Source organism: Sinocyclocheilus grahami, unplaced genomic scaffold (genome assembly GCF_001515645.1).
Source record: "Sinocyclocheilus grahami isolate Dianchi unplaced genomic scaffold, SAMN03320097.WGS_v1.1 scaffold575.1, whole genome shotgun sequence".
Taxonomy (NCBI): Eukaryota; Metazoa; Chordata; class Actinopteri; order Cypriniformes; family Cyprinidae; genus Sinocyclocheilus; species Sinocyclocheilus grahami.
In genome coordinates, this window is record NW_015505754.1 from 262,366 (window position 1) to 283,071 (window position 20,706).

The 20,706-nt window shown below is 33.6% G+C and overlaps 2 protein-coding genes across 2 annotated transcripts in view; both read right to left on the reverse strand.

The window, feature by feature from the left end:
- Nucleotides 1-2,587, reverse strand: part of mss51 (MSS51 mitochondrial translational activator) — a 4,900-nt gene extending 2,313 nt beyond the window's left edge. The window contains exons 1-3 of the mRNA XM_016239824.1: nucleotides 2,503-2,587; nucleotides 885-1,028; nucleotides 679-803 (exon numbers count right to left, since the gene is read on the reverse strand). Coding sequence (XP_016095310.1) covers nucleotides 679-803; nucleotides 885-1,028; nucleotides 2,503-2,516 — 283 coding nt within the window. The 5' untranslated portion in view covers nucleotides 2,517-2,587. The remainder of the gene's footprint in view (nucleotides 1-678; nucleotides 804-884; nucleotides 1,029-2,502) is intronic.
- Nucleotides 2,588-7,065: 4,478 nt separating this feature from the next.
- Nucleotides 7,066-20,706, reverse strand: part of LOC107556629 (calpain-15) — a 38,215-nt gene continuing 24,574 nt past the window's right edge. The window contains exons 4-14 of the mRNA XM_016239766.1: nucleotides 20,429-20,637; nucleotides 19,272-19,455; nucleotides 18,074-18,297; nucleotides 16,725-16,850; nucleotides 15,304-15,456; nucleotides 13,782-13,943; nucleotides 13,468-13,694; nucleotides 12,017-12,180; nucleotides 10,059-10,237; nucleotides 8,783-8,989; nucleotides 7,066-7,318 (exon numbers count right to left, since the gene is read on the reverse strand). Coding sequence (XP_016095252.1) covers nucleotides 8,812-8,989; nucleotides 10,059-10,237; nucleotides 12,017-12,180; nucleotides 13,468-13,694; nucleotides 13,782-13,943; nucleotides 15,304-15,456; nucleotides 16,725-16,850; nucleotides 18,074-18,297; nucleotides 19,272-19,455; nucleotides 20,429-20,637 — 1,806 coding nt within the window. The 3' untranslated portion in view covers nucleotides 7,066-7,318; nucleotides 8,783-8,811. The remainder of the gene's footprint in view (nucleotides 7,319-8,782; nucleotides 8,990-10,058; nucleotides 10,238-12,016; nucleotides 12,181-13,467; nucleotides 13,695-13,781; nucleotides 13,944-15,303; nucleotides 15,457-16,724; nucleotides 16,851-18,073; nucleotides 18,298-19,271; nucleotides 19,456-20,428; nucleotides 20,638-20,706) is intronic.

Genomic DNA, 20,706 nt, shown 5'->3' on the forward strand with positions numbered 1-20,706 from the left:
AAACTGCTGTTCAAAAGTTTGGGATCAGTAAATCAGGTCACATTTTTCAGGATTCTTTGATGAATAAAAAGTAAAAAAGAACAGCATTTATTTAAAATAGAAATCTTATATAACAATAGACACTACAATTCAAAAGTTTGGGGTCTTATTTAAAAAAAAAAGAAATTAATACTATTATTCAGCAAGGATGCGTTAAACTGCTAAAAAAGTGATAGTAAAGACTTATATTGTTAGAAAAGATTTCTATTTTGAATAAATGCTCTTCTTTTGTACTTTTTATTCATCAAAGAATCCTGAAAAAAGTATCACAGGTTCCAAAAAAATATTAATCAGCACAACTGTTTCCAGCACTGATAATATTGGCCTGTACTTGACACTGACTGGATTAATGATGCTAAAAACTCAGCTTTGCATCAAATAAATAAATAATATTTTTAAAGTATATTAAAATAGAAAACTTATATTTTAAATTACCATAATATTTCATAACATTACTGTTTTTTCTGTATTCTGTGATCAAATAAATGCAGCCTTGATGAGCATAAAAGACTTTTGAGCGGCTATATATACAGTATATGTGTGTGTGTGTGGGTGTGTGTGTGTGTGTGTGTGTTGGATATTAGAAACTGTGCTAAAAAGACCGTAATGATTGCCCGACTGCATCTTCATCATCCTCACCTTTATAAACGAGCCACTCGACGTGTCTGTCCACCGCCGCCATGCGTAGTTTGTCGCAGTAGAGTTTATGTTGAGGCCAGTCTTTCTTCTGACACTCTTTACTGCAGTAATACACATTCAGACAGCTGTAGAAGACAGAAAAAGATGTTATAAATGTGAGATATAGCATTTATTCTCATCTCATCAAAATCCTCCCGTCATTGTACCGTGTGCATCGCTTCAGCGAGCCTGTGGCCTGTGACGGGAGTCTCTCACACTGCGCACATATTTTGAACGATTCCTCCATTTTCTCAAACATCTCCTTCGTCGAGCGGATTGTAAGAGGCTTCTCAGCCTTACTGTCTGAAACACTGAAGAAAGAGAGAGATATTTGTTGTGGAAAAAAAATGATTGTGCTTAGACTGTTCTAAGAGAAAGAGAAAAAAATACTGAAATGCATTTTAAATATATTGTGCATAGTTAGGAGAGCAAAATATCGTCATCTTTTGCTGATCATACACTATCGTTCAAAAGTTTTGGGGTGGTATGATTTTTTTTTTGGAAAGCAATTAATGCTATTATTTTGTAAGGGTGCATTAGATTTATGAGAGGTGACAGTAAAGACATTTATAATATTACAAAAGATTTCTATTTCAAATAAATGCTGTTCTTTCGAACTTTTTATTCATCAAAGAATCCTGAAAAAACAAATGTATCACTGTCTCCACAAAACTAAGAAGCAGCACAACTGTTTTCAGCATTGATAATAATCAGAAATGTTTCTCGAGCAGCAAAGCAGCATATTAGAATGATTTCTGAAGATCATGTGACACTGAAGACTGGAGTAAAGATGCTGAAAATACAGCTGTGCATCACAGAAATAAATGACATTTTAATAGATATTCACATAGAAAACAGCTGTTTTAAATTGCAATAAATTTCACTGTATTATTGTTTTTTTAATGTATTTTAGATTAAATAAATGCAGCCTTGGTTAGCTTTTAAAAACATTCAAAAATCTTACACACCCCAAACTTTTGTACAGTAGTGTATCTTAAGTTGTTTATGTGTGATCCAATCAATTCCTAGTATTTTTGGCATCTTGATATCTAGAATCAAATTAAACAGGTGAAACATGGACAGGTTGTGTACGGCTCAAAAACATGATGCAAAACTATGCAATATTAAATAAAACATGACAGCGATAACATTAAATACAGGTTTGTATTGCTGCTAGTGTTATTGCAATTCAGTGATTCTTTAGCATTAGTCTATTCTCGGGCTCATGATCAGACCTCATTCCGGCCCCACAAACCACCCATTCACTCCTACTCTACTCTTTCAGTGAATACTAAAAATGGCATGAGAATGAAGCAGCGTGCAACACACAGGAACTCTTAGGTATTCATGGGTTAACCAGCAGATTGTCCTTTACTTGATTTAGCCTAATTACTAAACAATAACTCCTGATATAACTCCAGATCCTTCATGAGGCCGGAGTGAGTGAACAGGAGCACAGACAGCTGCTGGGATATTTATATCCCCTCTCAAAATACAGCATGCAGTGAGACAGTGAGACAGCTGAGGTTATAACACACAGCTTCAAACAACGGGTCAGTGCGTGAATATGAGCTTTACGCTATTAAACACAGACCCATAAATAAATAAATAGGAAACAAATTTGAAAGCAGCCATTTCAATAAAGAAATAATAATAATATCTTAATAACGTTCAGCCATGTCTGCTTACTTACTCAAATCTTTAAAAGTGCATGTAAACAAAACGAATCCAGATTCTTATAGTAAAGTGTGCCCTTCATTAACAGTGAAATAAAACAGGTCTTACCTGTTGATGTTCATTGTTTGCGGTCACTCACGCGCTCACAGATGCAATGAGACTGAACGGGTGTCTACATGTTCTCAGGGACATCAGCAACTTCTGACCGGTGTTGTTTACAAAAACGGAGACGTCCTTTAATAATCACATGGACCATTCTCAAAAAAATAAAAATAAATAAATAAAACTTTCGGAATTTCACAATAAATAATAAATAATAAACATTATTATAAATAAATAAACAAACATTTATTTGTTTGTTTGTTGTGTATGCATGTGTCAGCAATGCATAATTAATAAATAATATATACAAATAAATACAGACACATTTTTTATTTGTTTATATAAATGTATTTATTAGCTAGCTTTGTAAGGCTTCTTCCATATCAAATAAATAATAATCACTGAAGTGAAACTAAAACATACAGATAGTAAGGCACAAGTTTTGACTCAGGAATCAAAATAGAAAAATGAATGATTATGAAGATTATTAATAATATAATATAATATAGTTTTTAAGAGCGAAAAAGAGAATGTCATGGCAGATTTCGGCGCTAGGGGGCGCTAAATATTCACGAAATTGTGTTGCAAACAGCTGTTTTAGATGAAACATTTATTTCTTAAATAATTATTAAACTGTAATAGCAAGGGACACTTTTTTCATGTGGTGATTTCACTGGGAAATGCATTTAGCTGGTTTATAAGTGAATGAAAGCAAGGGTCTCTGTGAATCTACTCATCCTCCTGCTGTGTCTCCAGCAGACCCTGAAAGTAAATATAAAATGCATTGCAGTAACAGGTTTGGGCAAAAATTTTAAATGCAATAAATAAATAAATAAAATTAGAATTTGATTGTCCACACCCCACGGAAATTTGAAGTGAAATTTGTGCATTTCAAGGCATACATTTTTAATGCATTCTGTAGGAATCAAACCCACGACCTTGGCATTGCTGTTGAATGAATGAATGAATGAATACAAATGTAATAAATTATATATATATATATATATATATATACACACACACACACACACAGGACTTCACTTAATTTGTGACCTTTTTTTGATGCAAGTAATTTTACCAAGACTATGAAAAAAAACTCTTCTTTATATATACTGATATACAATGAAATAAAAATACACATTTTGGAAGGATGGTCATTTTTATTATCTACATTTTTCCTGCTAATTTATCGCTGTAGATCCTTTGTTATTTGACCGAGTAATTTATTAAATTATTTTTATATAGATCTACAAATGTCTTCGTGACATTGATCCCTAAGTACTTAACTATACATGTTCCTCTAAGGTTTTGTGCAAATATTTTCATGACAGTTAAAATGTCATTACTATAATACAAATACATAAATAAATTGTTTATAAAATGTTTGAAATAAGTCTCTTCTGCTCACCAAGGCTGCATTCATCTGACCAAAAAAAAAAGAATGCAAATAACTAAAATAACTTATTTCTATTTGACTATATTTTAGGATGTAATGTATTCCTGTGATGCGCAGCTGTATTTTCAGCATCATTACTCCAGTCTTCAGTGTCACATGATCTTCAGAAATCAGTATAATATGCTGATCTGCTGCTCAAGAAACATTTCTGATTATTATCAATGTTGAAAACCGTGGTGCTGCACAATAATTTTGGGAAAATGTTGATACTTTTTCAGGATTGTTTGATTGAAGTTCAAAAGAACAGTATTTATTTGAAATAGAACGGTTTTGTAACATTATAAATGACTTTACTGTCACTTTTGATCAATTTAATGCATCCATGCTCAATTAAAGTGCATTTTTTGGGGTTGATGGGTTTAGAGGGCATAAAGAATAAACTTTATTTGTCCCCAAAAGGAAATTTGTCTTGGGCAAAGTGCTACAGTGTTGCTCTGAACAGACAATAATGATAAATAAAACAATTAAAAAACATACATTAAAATATAAGTATAAAATGTAAAATATGTACAGTGCAAAACACAGTAAAGTGCTAATATGCTCTAGGTGCGTTGTTTTTGGTAGAATTCAGCATTTTTATCGAGGCAGGAACAAATGAAAGCTTCAGTCTATTAGTTTTACACATTGGCATTCTTAGTCTTGTATAGCTCAAAATATTATCATAACTTTCACATCTGACTGACGCATCAACTAATTTCCACAGTCACAGATACAGTTGTGAATCCTCAACATTAAAGCATCAAAGCAAATACTCATATAGAGACACAATCTGAACAAACATGATAAATGTGATCCAACAACAGACACTCACAAAGCAAACCATCAGTCTTTAAAAGCATAAAAGTGAAAGAAGGCCACAGACAGAGAACGAAAGACAGAAATAAAAGAGAATAGGTCTGTTTTATCATCTAAAACACTCAAAGCAGATGACTGGAATATTATTTCTAGTACATTTCTACCTTCACACTCAGGTCAGAGAAACTGATCACTGCAGAAAAATAATTTGAATACAAATATGAAAGCTTGAAAAACAATACTCACAGTGAAACAGCAATCTGTAAATTCAAAAATGAAAATCCAGATCCAGTCCCAGTGTGCTGGTTCAGCTCCTCAGTAACTCCACCTCTTTGTCATGCACTCATCCCTCGCTCCTTTATTGGGACGAGGGGAGAAACTGACATTCGTCCAGGTCCAGGTCTCTATTTACATAGATGTCTACTGGAATTTGCTATCACATATTAAATGCATTTCTATGATCAAAGCATTGGGTCACTCAGGAAACAGTGAGATATAATTACATAAAATATAAAAAATTGTGTGTGTGAATATATATATATATATATGATCAATGCATTTATTGTATGAAATTTCATTCTTAGGAAAAAGTGACAGGTATAATTATAGAACATTGTATATAATATATATATATATATATATAATTAATACATTTCTAAAAATTATATATATATATATATGAATCTTAATTACAGCACAATTTAGGGCATTTTTTAATGTACCAACTACATGTAAAATTTATTCTTTTGCATTATACAAAACAGAGAGAATTAAATCTATATCTATATCTATATATATATACACATTTATATATTTTTTATGTATATATTTTTTATTTTTTTGTTCAATCAACCCCAAAAAATACACTTTAATTGAGCAAGGATGCATTAAATTGATCAAAAGTGACAGTAAAGATATTTATAATGTTACAAAACAGTTCTATTTCAAATAAATGCTGTTCTTTTGAACTTCAATCAAACAATCCTGAAAAAGTATCACGTTTCCCAAATAAATTTGGCAGCACCACAGTTTTCAACATTGTTAATAATCAGAAATGTTTCTTGAGCAGCAAATCAGCATATTATACTGATTTCTGAAGATCATGTGACACTGAAGACTGGAGGAATGATGCTGAAAATACAGCTGCGCATCACAGGAATAAATTACATTTTAAAATATAGTCAAATAGAAAAAAGTTATTTTAAATCGTAATATTTTCAACAATTGTACTGTTTTTACTGTATTATATATATATATATATATATATATATATATATATATATATACACACTGTTATATATTCTTAAGGCTACATGAAATATTTGTACTTGGAATAGTTCATTTGCCAAAGCACAGAAATGAACTAGTGAAGTCAAAAAGTTAATTAAAAGTGGTAAAATACACACAACACCTTGGACTTCCACAGGTAGACTAAATTTCCGTTCCATTCCAGGACAGCTTTTATGGCTGTTACGGTCATCAGGTTACAATGGCACTTCCTGCCTGATGTTGTCTTGTCTGGAGGGCATGAATGGAGCAGGTTTTTGGGGCCGGAGTCTGAGGCCTGCTGATGAAGTGAAATATTAGCACTCTTTAGCAAAACAGTCAAAATCCATCATATCAAAAGAAAAATGCAATGACTAGACTATTCATTATATATAAACACTGTTATATTTTCATTGATTATATAGTAAGTGTAAAAAAAAACATTAACCCTATATTTTGCAATTGAGATTAAAACAAACTTTCACTAATTCAGAGTAAACGCAAAATTGACAATACATTAAAAACAATGTATTGTAATGAGCACATTTTTGGAACAAAAAGGTGCAAATATTGTTTTAGATTCCCAATACATAAAGAGGTAAAATGCACTCATATTTGTTAGTTAAAGACGCGGTTAAATCAATTTTGCTTTGACCCTGTAACATGAATGCAACAGGATCGACATAAAGCACATTCAGAAAAATTGTCAGGATTGGTGCTCTAAAACTGAGTGATACCACCTGCATTTACTAAATTATCCATTCAAATCATAAGAGCACTTTAAACTTACTGCAATGTGGAAAGAAAGAAAGAAAGAAGTTTCCTGAGAGTGACCATTTAAATGTCTGAGTGCTGAACTCCTTACAGAAGATCACTGTAATAACCAGTTTGAGAATAATGAACATATAGGTCAATAAAAAACTACCTAAAATCAATATCATTTAAAATATACAGAATATAACTATACTAACACTGAAGAAAAATGATGCACTTCACCTTTAAGAAACAAAGCAAAGAATTAAACAAGTCAGCAGCTCACGCTCCTTCATTAAAAAAAAAAAAGAGAAAAAAAATCTTTATTTGTCATTTGGTCCGACAGAACCTGAGATTGCAAATGAACTGTACAGATTTTAAAATTATATCATTTTTTGTTTTTGTCAAAGAATCAATAAAATATTCTACATATTATACTCCTGGCCGACAGAGATCTGTATAATTACAGCGAGTACTTCTGATGGGATTGTGCAGAGGGGAACAGCGCTGTACACTTTACAAAAGAAAGACAGAACGTGTGTGTGTGTGTGTGTGTGTGAGACGTCACATGATCAGACCGACACACACCAACAGAGGGAGACACTGACCAACACAAGAAAACACAGGAGACGCTCAGTGCACAAATAAAGTCCAACACACATGATCAACCTCTCGCTCAGCAGCTTCTCTTGTGCTTCTTTACTAAAACACAACAGAAATAAATTAAAAGATGGTTCCCACATGCATCTTCAAACACATAAACCCCTCACGGCCGGTGAATTACCACACACGGCTTTCCACTAAAATCAAGTATCGCCATTCGTCGTTACATTACCCATGATACAGAACATGTGAGCACAGAGCAGGCTGCTGATTGGCTGTCAGAACGGCATTAAACCTAAATCTCACAAAACATGTCGAGAACGTGGCACATTTCACCCTATGATCAGGAAGAATAAAGATATAGTTTGCTTAAGGAAATTAAACCTGTATTTTGGGCCTTTAAGATATCCTGGATTGTGACAATTACACACAATTTTACCCCAAATCCAGACAATAAAAAAAAAAACTCATTACAGAAATTTGGAAAAAACTCTGATATAATATTTAAATTCTAATTATATAAAAAAATATATATAAACATAGCAACATTTGTTGTACTGCCTAAATGTGGTTTATACAAAGTATATATTTTTTTACTTTTAATATAATACAGTAAAATACTGTACTCACGTAATAAGAATCAAGTGAAGATAATCCTAAATAACAAAAATTATAAAAGTAAAAATTAAAAGTCCAGAAGAATTAAACAAATGTAATTGAAACAGTAATAATAATAATAATAACAATATTAAAATAATAGTAATTATTATTTGTATTATTATTAAACTGTAATGTCCAGGAGTCTTACCGTAATGTGAATAGGAGGGAAAAATGTGTTTAATTGTCATGGAAAAATCTAATATAATTGAAACTGTAGTAGTAATAATAATAATAATGGTCCCAAAATCAGGCTCAATTTTGCCTTTTTAAAACAATTTTTTTCCTATTTTAATTATGGTGAATTATAAAACGGATGGTTCCGGTCCTTGATTCTGATTGGCTGAGCCACGTTCAAAGCTGTTGTACATTACAAAGTAACATACACCTTTGTTTACGTTTGTCTGTTGCTCGGCAACCACTTTGTTGGAACCACAACCGTTTCTGAGGAGCTACATTGTTTGGTGGAAGAATACTGTTTTTATTAATATCACATATTTTGTGAAACCGTACTACGTATATGGAATAACCGCTTTATTAAAGCAATAAGCCCCGTGACTCCGGGATGGATGTGAATGAAGCTCATCATGTTCTTGCGCAGAGTGAGTGTGTTTGCAGTGGGCGGGGCTTGGCTCAGCAAGCAGACGTGTGATTGGCTCAGTAGTTCCACCCAGACCCTCTCAGTGCCTGCGTGTGTGTTCATCATCACGGGCCTGAACTGGTCTATGCCGTTTCATGAAGAGAGAGTGTGTCTATGTGTGTGTGTGTGTGTGTGTAAGCGTGTGTCAAAGCGGCCGCGGCCTGTGCAGTCCGTCAGTGTCTGGCGTGAGCTGGGGCGAGTGTGTGGCTTTACTAGACGTCCAGTCGCCCAGAGATGCCTGCGCTGCTTTCCTATGGGCCAGTCTATGTGTGATGGAGAATCCGGCGTTCCCCTCCAGCTGGGACAGGACCACCAGCACCTGCCTGCAACACGTGAGCGAATACATGCGCGTTAATGCATCACACCGCTGCTCTGTTAGGGAAAACCTACATAGAAAGCACTTTTTAGGCAAGCATGAAGACTTTCAAAAAGGTGAGCAGCAACATTATAAAGCATTCAATTATACTTTCTTTACCAAATTGTCAATCCTAAAATGCACTGCAATGCTCTCCCTGAAAAAATCATTAATCCAAGATGGTGGATAACCAGAGAAATTCATATTATAAATATATCTTTCACTCAGTGGTGACAAGTACAAAAATATGGACTAAATACAGATACAAAAATTGGAATAAATAATAAAGTAATATTATAAAATATATTTATTCACTGCTAACACCAAAGTCAAATGAAGTCAACTGTGAGTCGAAGGGAAAATGTGTTTAATTGATATAAAAACATCAAATATAATAATAATAATAATAATAATAATAGGCTTTATTTTCTTTTTTATAAACAATTTATGGTGGATGCTTTGAGAGAAATTTACATCATAAACTTATATTAAATGTTGGAGAAGTATGCAAAAAATTAGAACTGGATACAGATATAAATAATTAATAGGAGGGGGAATGTATATATATATATTTTTTTTTTTGTATATATTGTATGCAATATTTTATATATATATTTGTATGTATGCCTCAAGTTGTCAACAAAAAAAAATGTTTTAATAAATTAAAATGCATATTAAAATTTATGCTAGATGACTTTATACACTATTTTTACTTTTTTGTTTGAATTAATCTTCGTTAATTATTTTAATAAATGAGTTTTCCTCATCTTTTTAAATGAATAATTGTGTTAAAACGGCATAAGCAGCACTGTTAGGGTTGATAGGGCATGTGAATGAGTGGAGTGTGATTCAGCTATGAATACCTCCGAGGTGAAATTGTCAAGCGGCTCTGGGTGTGAACAAACCTTAAGTAAAACCCTTCAGGCTCTAACAGGACTATCATTCACAATCACACGGCGGGTTTCCATCTGGAGCCGGAGGAACAACGGCCTGCTCTTGTTCCCGCTGCTGTCAGACGCTTCAGGAGATGAGTTTACCTGTGCAGCGGCGGCACGCTGTCGATGGTCTTCAGGCTGCCGCGGGTCGACACCACATTGAAGCTGTCGGTACAGTCACATGACACATGGAGGTAGTACTTCGGGTGACGGTTCTCCACGACGACGATGAGCCCCGCCCACCCGTGAGTCAGGTAGTAACATGTCATTCCTTCCCGACCCTGAAAAACACACGAGATCAATAAATCACATCAGAAAACCGCCATCCTTGTTGTTTGCATCCTTAATTATTATGGACCTTTTCCACATTTCTGGGTTTCTCCGAAGCGGAAGTCATCGTAGTGAATGGGAAATGGCATCAAAAACTTTTTTTCCCTTCATTCCCATTCACTCAAATAGCAAAAGAAAAACCCCATGATAATGTTTTCACAACTTTTGAAAAGAGGAAAAAAATAGAGAGAGATTGACAGCGGCATTCAGAAGGCAAGGTAAGGCAAGTTTATTTGTATAGCACATTTCATACACAATGGTAATTCAAAGTGCTTTACATAAAAGAAAAGAAAAAAATAATCACAACAATAAAACAAGGAATTTAAAAACTTTGAAAATTATTAAAAAATTGATTTAAGAGGTTTAAAATGAGTTTTAAACGGTTAAGAATAGAAAATGATTATACATAAATAGCAAAAAGAGTGCGAGTTGTTTTCAGAAGAGAAAACAAAGTCAAATTTACCTTCACTCCTACAGACGCTTTTGTAATTTGATGCAAAGGTAATATAATACAAAGCGTTTTAAATGTACATACATTTTTGAAAAAATAAAATAATGTTTAAAATAACATTTTAAAATAAAATCCATCATCATCATCACCAGTCTGTGAATTAAAATTCCATTCCAAAAAAACAAAATAAATAAATATATATATATATATATATTACAAACACATAGATATATACTGTGTATATATATATATATATATATATATATATATATATATATATATATATAATCATAAATAAGTATTGCATGTAGTACATAATATAGTATTAATCACATATACATACATCTGTGATCAATACTATATATTTATGATTATATTATGTAACAAGTATATTATATTTACATATATACAAAATTTATTTTATATTCATATAATTTATATATGTTAATTTTATATAAATTATATTAAAAACTTATAGATAACTTTGTAATACATAACTTTGTTAATCATATATGTTATTATTAATAATATTACTACAAACTAATTTGATTATGACTGTATAATAAAATGATATTATAATAAATATATATATATATATATATATGAACCAGTTATTCAGGAATTATTCAGTTATTAATTCCTATTATTAAAAAAGTTTGAAATGACACAAAATCTCAACTTTCCTAATCAAGTCCAATCAGTATACTCAAACACAGCTGGACTCAAATGAAGGTGTAGAACCATCTCAAGGATGATCAGAAGAAATGGACACCACCTGAGTTAAATATATGAGTGTCACAGCAAAGGGTCTGAATACTTAGGACCATGTGATATTTCAGTTTTTCTTTTTTAATAAATCTGCAAAAATGTCAACAATTCTGTGTTTTTCTGTCAATATGGGGAGCTGTGTGTACATTAATGAGGAAAACAAATTAACTTAAATGATTTTAGCAAATGGCTGCAATATAACAAAGAGTGAAAAATTTAAGGGGGTCTGAATACTTTCCGTACCCACTGTATATGATCCAGTTATTCAGGAATTATTCAGTTAATTAATTCCTATTATTAAAAAAGTTTGAAATGACACAAAATCTCAATAAATTACATGAAATCACATACATATATAAAGGTAACCCGTCTTTCCCTCATATAGCCATTTTATTCATCATAGCATTCTCACAAATTAAAAGCCATACATATAGTTACATATTCATCTAGATGCATTAGAGAAATTATTCTGAAAGTTCTTCATGCGGTGGGTGTGAGTGTGTTGCAGTACCTCATGTCTCTCTCCCTTGTTCTCCGTCAGCAGGATGATGGCGTCAGCGAGTGTGGTGGATGTGGCCTCCACCTGCTCCACCATCACCTGTCTGGAGCTGTAGATGGCCAAGATGTACCCTGGGAAATCCTGGCTGGGTCTGCGAGCGTTGGTGGGGCTGGAGACTGCAAAAACACACAAACGTGCTTTCTAAATCTCATCCAAAATGAGTCCTGCTTACTCTCCAGAGTGCGTTTAGTAAGCAATAAGGTACGAGAGGCCTGTATTGTGAACAGGTCACGGCTGAAGGGCGTTGTTCGGCACGACGCGAAACCCTTCAGCCATGACTTACTCTCGAGGCATGCCTCGAGTGCCTTATTGCTTTTAGGAAACGGCTATCACACAAAACAACTATTAAAGCCAAAAATATATGCATTGATTTGTTAAGTAAATTCATTAAATTCTATCCTTCCACTAAAAAAAGTCCCTGACAGTGACAGTAAACGGCAAGAGAATGTTCTGATGTAACAAGCCTCATCTTATGAAGCTCAAATAAAAACAGAGAACAGGAACTGTTCTCATCTCACTTTTTAAACACCATATATGATCTTTTCTCACATACACACACGCATACATCTGCTTATCTCTCAGCATGAGAAAACGCCTGTTTTCCAGTTTAAAACAGAACGATTCGCGGCACAGTGCGAGATTGCAAGCGTCATTAAAGTCTAAATTCATACAGTACCATACCTCAAAAATAAATCTAATAAATACAGTATAAAATTCCCTCCACACTTGTGTAAACTGCAGGCTTCCACACAGACACACGCTTATCAATGTTTCTCCCATACGAGAAGAGTTTCTTTAACGGCGGGTTAAAGGTGAATGATGCAACATAAGGCCGCTCATAATTCATCACATAAATAACAATTAACAATTAATTTTGCTGAAATACATAACACCGTTCTGGCGCTATATTGATTGTTTATGTTGCTGCAGTGATACGCAGAACCGCTGGTGCTTTATCGTGAATATAAAACAGCTGCTGACCAATCAGAATCAAGGACTGGAAATAACTGTTTTATAATTGCATTGACCCTTCGCAAAGACCCGCCCCCCCTTAGTTACAGTTGCTACGTCCGACAAACCATGGCGCTCTCACGCCACACATCATGTTTTCACACAGTGAAAAATACATCGCGGAGCAAAGAGGAAACTGAAAACTCAGACAGAGCAGGTTACTTTGGGTATGAAACAGTCTCCGCTTTCAAAATTTTGCCTTTATATTTTTTTAATTCAAATGAATAGCATTTTGTGGCTCTTTAATGTGTGGTGACAGATCGCTGTAGCGCCTCAGTTCTCATCATCTCTTCCTCTTTACTAGTTATAGCACAAAATAAACATGAATGAACATCAGAATGGATCTTGTTTCAAACACACGCGAAGGGTTAATCAAGCGTGTGTTTGTGTACCTGGTGTTGAAGCGCCCGTCAGGTCCATCTGCCAGTGGTTGAAGGCACAGCAGACCACCGCATACTCTCCCGGCTCCAGCATCACATCACATCCTACAAACTTCTTCACCGCGCGCTTGCTGTGTGCCAGCAGACGTCCCAGGACCAGCCTATTCCCGTTACCGAATGAGGCCCGGAAGACCGTGACGCACAGATCCAACAGGTGACTGTCGGCCGTGTCTGAACGCCTGGAGCAACGGCACAGAATTGATGTTGTTGTTGTTTTATGGTTAATATTTCATGCCTCATTCTTTATTTATTTTGCTGTTATTTACCTGCTGCCCTCCTGGAAGAGGGCAAACTCCAGCGCGGTTCTCTCCAGGACCGTGAGGGCGGTTACAGTCACCGGTTTACTCGCCCGGCAGGGCAAGCAGCCCTGCAGACGAACTTCCTGCCAATCAGGATGAATCTTGCAGATATCCACCGAATCAAAGTACCTGCACACACAAGATTAAATACGTTTTTTTTCTGTTGCAGTTATTTAACTAGAATTAATGATAGACTGCTATGTCGGTCAGACGGATTATTGTGTATTTTGGCCAATTTGAACATCAGTTGATAACAATACCCAATTGGAATTACTTGAATTAATTTTTAAATAAATATAATTATTTTGTCATTTACAATCATTAAAGAATATGAATAAAAGATCAATTTTTTTTTTCAAATTTAGATCTCATTTGCTATTATTAAATATATATATATTAATATTGTTAATAAAAATTGTGTAAAATGTCTTTAATATTGTTTACATAGAACTCATATAAAAAAAATTAAAATGTATATCATAATAAACTAAGTGAATTGTAATGTAATGTTTGTAAGAAATATGGTGTAAAATAAGTCATTTTTAAAAATGTATGTAGATATTGTTTGTATTTATTATGGATTTAACAAATTTAATACACTTTTAACATTTGTAATAAATATGATGTAAAATAATTTTTTTTTTTTTTTAAATGTATGTAGATCTCATTTGGCATCACTAATACATACAATTAAAATGTTAAGAATTTTTTATAAATTTCATGTAAAATGTGTCTTTCATGTCATTAAATAATGTTTATATATAATATAAAATAAATTCATTTTAATATAATGTTCTTAAATAGAATTTATTTACTTTTTTATTTTTTACAAGCTTTAATATTTTTTTATTAATATTGTGTAAAATGTATTTTTATGTAGGTTTTAATATATTTCTTAATAAATATGTTGTAAATATGTCTTGTTTTTTCCAAGTTCGTCTCATTTGCTCATATATATATATATGTAATAAAAAAAACAACAACAGAATTTGTATATAATACATAATATAATAAAAATAACATACAGCACATTTACATCACATTTGTCAAATTTAAGCAGATCTCTTGCATCATTAAGTAATGTTTCTAGAATTTAAAATGAATTCATTTGAATATATTCTTTAAACAGAATTTTCAGAAAACAGCACAATATTTTTATATTAAAATGGTGTGAAATGTGTTTATGTAGATCTCACTTTCCATCATTAATACTATGCATATAAATTCATCAGAATTGAATATAATAATTTTTATTAAATATGGCGTCCTAATTTTTCTCCAAGTTTATTTAGATCTAATTACTAATATATGTATAATAAAATAAACTAAAAAAAAGCAAATAAACAGGCCATCAGCCTCCTGCACATTCACATCACTTCTGAAAGACTTCGGTCCACTAACGAGGTGCTCTTTATTTATGGAAAGCTCTGATGAAGCTCATCTCAGATTAAAGGTCAATTTAACACAGATGAAGCACTTAATGACTCACTTAATGAAGTCTCCGTATTCTATCCAGAAGACGCCTTCGCTGCTGCCGTGAGCCATGAGCTCGTGACGCAGGTGCTGCGGCCAGTCGGCCCACTCGTCTGACCACGAGCCATTCCAGGAGAACCGGCCCCAGGGGTTCCTCAACCGCAGCAGCCTGAACACAAAAGCCGCTGTCCTTTACCAGAACCACTCAAGATTTACAGCTCTGGCCTGCTTTTATTGTTCTGTCACAATGAGTGCACGCGTCACTCACGATTCAAAAACAACCCACCTTCTCATGCATGCCATCATATGACCTCAGAAAACATCTATGGACTACTTTTTTGTTCTTTGCATGACAGCATGAATCATCTTCATTATATGCAGTGCAGCAGGTGTGTAACAGTACACAAAAATGACGGGTCGGTTTTGAAGTCACGGTTCGGTAACAGCAACTAAACATCATTTACATTACATTTAGACATTTAGCAGATGCGTTTATCCAAAGCGACTTACAGATGAAGACAATAGAAGCAATCAAAATCAACATCAAACTGCTTCTTTTTTACTTTTTCATTAAACAGTGGTTTACCGAACAAATTGTGGCTCTGTCTTTAAATAAATTCGATAAAAATAAAAAAATCTACCTCTGCTAATATTGTAAATTACATAGGAGCCGTATAACTTGCATATTACTATAATATTAAAAGTTACAATTAACAAAGAAATCCAAACTATTAAATTCAATTGCTATTTATTTTTAGATATAATAATCAGCACTGAAATAAAAAAATTTTTATGCAAAATGCAAATGTAAATTACACATAAGGCAGTTTCATAAATTAATTTATAAATCTAGAAAATTATGTTTCTACTCCAGTGTGTTGTTGAAATATACTCATAACTTGTTTTAATGACAGTTACGTTAACAGGTTAAATAAATATATTGAATATATAGGCTAATATAGTGCATATATTCATATATTTAGCTAAATGTAATGCTACGTTTTAATGACATCTTTTCACAGTTGAATCACGTGATTGATTTGTCGTGAAACCGTGAAACATGTCAAAACAGCATTTAAAGCTTGAACTTCCTGATAAAACGGACAGAATATGAAAGATGAGACTTTGTTTCTTGTTGAAAGTCACTAAACGCAAAGCTTACTGTTATATTATAATATCTAATGAAGTTTTATTCACTGAAACAGCATAGACTAAATAATCGATCTTGGGATTTAAGAATCGGTATTGTTTTGTTAAAATGAGGATATATAAAACTAGAAGCTTCAAATGAACTTCTGCATACGCAGTGGTTAAAACAACACTGTGTAAGACCCGTACGGTACGTGTAACATCACACCCCTAAAAACAGTGATCTTTTGTGTCGTATGGGTGAAGAAACTCTGTTTTGACAGCATGCATGCTGTGAACGTGTCTGACCTGTAGCCCTGAACATCCCTGACGTCCAGTATGGAGTAGGCATGTCGTGGGCGGAGCCCCAGAGATTCATATACAGCATCATCCACCTTCATGTTCCCGCCACCACAGGACGCCCCCATCAGAAAGCTGAGACACACACAGACAACGATCACAAACCCAAACCTCATAACTCACTTCACAGTTACACCAGTGTAGAACAGAGGTGTTTTAGTATCACATTTTTTATTAATTGTAGTTATTTTAGTTGTAGTTGTTTTAGTAGAGAAATTATACTTTGGCAACTAACTGAAATAAAACACACACACATATATACATAAATAAACTATTTTATCTCAGTTAAAGCTTTTTTTTAATTTCAAGTAAAAACATTTTTTTAATGATTTTTAGTTAACAATAATACATAGTATATATCCTGGTATATAAATACCATATGAATATTCAAATTTTAAAAATAACACTTCGTAGCACAGATAATTCAAAATTCAACATTTTAATCTTGTATATTCATAATGTTTTTAGCGGTTTCATTTTATATTATTTTTTGAATATTTGATTTTTTTAATTTTTAGTTTAATAAACAAATAACAAAACAGAACATAACACACCAGAATCACAAATAAACAGACAGATAGAAAATAAACAAACAAATATTTTAGTTGAAACAGGTTATCTTAGTTTAAATATAGCAATTACTTTATATAAAATGATTACAACAACTTTTAAATAATGGCTGAAAATATCCAACAATGTGTCTTTTAGATATAATATTTATTGTAAATTCTACAATAATGATTATAGACATCATGTTTACAAATAATATAATTAGCAATCATTAGCAATATCATTTGCGTTATTCAGCTGATACTGTATGTATAACTAATGCTAGTAAGGATGCTCTGATCAGGATTTTTGGAGCCGATCACAGGAAGCAGTATCTATCGATACGATCACTGATACCGATCTTTTTGAAGCCTTCTTTTTATCATGTAGAATTATTTATAGTGATGCTCCAATCAGGATTTTTACAGACGTTCATCAAACTTCCCAAAGCAATTATCAGCCGATAGCAATCAGTAGCCGATCAATCGGAGCACCCCTACTAGTATGTGGACATTAATTGTCCTGTAATTGCCAAGTAGCCTAGAATACTTTGTAAAACACCATCTAATTTGTATTTATTATTTTTAAAATTAATTTTTTGTCTTTTTTCCTTCATTATAAAGGACAAAAGACACCTTGTCTTCTTATAATGTGCCTTGAAATTAGCGAGTCCAGAGCACAGTGAATACATTTCAGGGCTCAAATTACAGGACAATTAATTGAATAATCTGGAGTGTGTGTCGCCGTACCCGGCCTCTTTGGAGCTGAGCATTTTGGCCCATATGAGGTCCGTGTCGATGGGCTCTTCCCGTGGGTTGGTTGAGCTGACCTGCAGCATCAGACTTTCACAGGGGGCGCCAGTGAGCGTCGCCAAACCCTCGATGGCACGACCGGCCTGCAGCGCAAAATACGACCCGTGCAGCTTCGCAAGAGCCTTTTCTATTAGCGCAACCCACAGCTGCCTCCGCTGAGCCTGTCAAAGAGAAAAACACCGAAAAAAGAGAGAGGGATTCAAAAAAGATTAATACAAGCCCTTAGCAGGAAGTAATGTTTGCAGCAAAAGTATCATTTCCAAAAATACAATTTAGAATCTTTAACATTTTTTTCATACGCTACTTTATAATAAAAAGCCAAAAATATTTAAACTGTTTTATTTAATATAATTACATTCAATATATTTAATCATAACAATAATATTTTAATGCTAATAATAGTATATAAAATGTAATTCATAAAATATATTTAAAATATATTAACATTTATACAATTAAATGTAGTAATAATATATATATTTTTTAAATTCATTTAAAACATTCAAATCTTTACAATGTTTAAAACACTTTTCACTTACTTCTTAAATACTCTTTAAAAATACTTTTCACTAACTTTTTCAATAATTTCCAGAACCGCTCTAAAACATTTGCTATTAGAATTATTTTTCAATTTACTTTACAAAAAAAAAAATTTTTTTTTAAATAATTTGTCACTACATTACATATTGTTTAGTAGGTAAAAATGTGCAATTCTTTATTTAACTTCATTAAAGTTTAATTTCCTTTTAATAAGTTTTCATTAAAAAAACTAATTGGCCATCATTAAATATGTACATAATATAAAATTAATTACAATTTAAATATATATTTATTAAATATGGTGTCAAATATGTCTTTAATTTGCTTTTCAGATAAATGTAGATTTGATTTGTGATCAATAAACAATATGTATGCATCCAAACTATTTGCTGTTACAATTAACTTCAATTAATTTCTCACTCCCTCTGGTTGTCATGTAGGTAAAAATGTGCAATTATTTACACTGGATGACAATATTTGTAACTGCTCAGTGATCGTAGTGATCGCAGTTATTTCAAATCATCATGATCAGTCTATTAATTGCAAGCTTGTAAAATCAGTCCTTATAAACAAACTCAAGCTCAGCAACGAAAACCTGTGAGAATAGCAGAAATCCGTATTCGTCGCAGGGCAGCATGTCGTCCACCAGAACCGTCGTCCACGTCCCGTCCTTACAGAGCCGCACCTGATACGCTCCCTCCTCGCATATGGTTCTGGTGATCATTACACGCTCCACCAACTCGGGCCGCTCTGCTAGGACCGCGAGAGCGCTTAAAAACCTGTGAAACAAGCGACACAGCGCCAACATTTCACTCCTACATCACTAAACTACACTGGGGCTGAAATGATTCTGAGCGCAGCAAAACAGCTAAACTGGACGCCACTTGAGGTCATGTGACAAAAAATTGTGTTTAAAGGGATAGTTCACTCAAAAATGAAAATGTTGTCATTAATTACTCACCCTCATGTCGTTCCAAACCCGTAAGACCTTCGTTCATCTTGAGCAAAAGAAAAAAAAAAAACGACTTTATTCAACAATTCGTCTCCTCCGCATCACCCTAGCGCCATTTTGGAGAGTATCCACTGAACGTAAATTGCGTATGCTGTTTTGTGTCAGCTGCGCCATGCGGATACGTCGTTTACGCTTTGATTTGAATGAAAACAAGGTATCCGCGTGGCGCAGTTTGTTTGTTTTTTCTTTTGCACACAAAAAGTATTCTCGTAGCTTTGTAAAATTACGGCTGAACCCCTGATGTCACATGGATTATTTTACAGATGTCCTTGCTATGTTTCTGGTCCTTGATCGTGGTAGTTACCTTGCTGTCTATGGGAGGGTCAGAGAGCCCTCAGATTCCATCATTAATTTGTGTTCCGAAGATGAACGAAGGTCTTACGGGTTTGGAACGACATGAGGGTGAGTAATTAATGACAAAATTTTAATTTTTGGGTGAACTATCCCTTTAAATACATAACCAGTGTTGGGGAAAGTTTCTTTTAAATGAAATCCATTACAATATTGCGGTACTCCATAAAAAGCTTATTTATTTTTTATAACAAAAAACTCACAAGTTGCGTTTTTGGCAACTGTAAAAGCCCTACTAGTTACTTGAAAAAGTAATCACATGTTACTTGTAATGCGTTACTCCCAACACTGTGCATATCACATACTGTTACACTTTATACTGAGCTGTAAGCAGTAAACTAGCACTCCACTCGAAAACTCAACCATAGAGAGAGACGTGTTTCTCTTACCAGCAATTTCCCAGAAGGCCTTGCAGTATGTCAGAGGGGCGGGGCGTCCTGAACACGGACCACTTCACACCACGATCCTTAAAGTTATTGCAGTTAATCTCGTGAGGGCGGAGCCACTTTTTGATTCGCTGCTGGACGCTGTCGTTCTCGGGGAACCCGACCGAACGCGGACCGGGGGGGAAACTGTCATCCACGAAGTTCACCGTGTTCTACAACAAACACAAGATTTCAGTAAGATCATCGCACACAAATAAACCAGCATTTGCCATTACTAAATA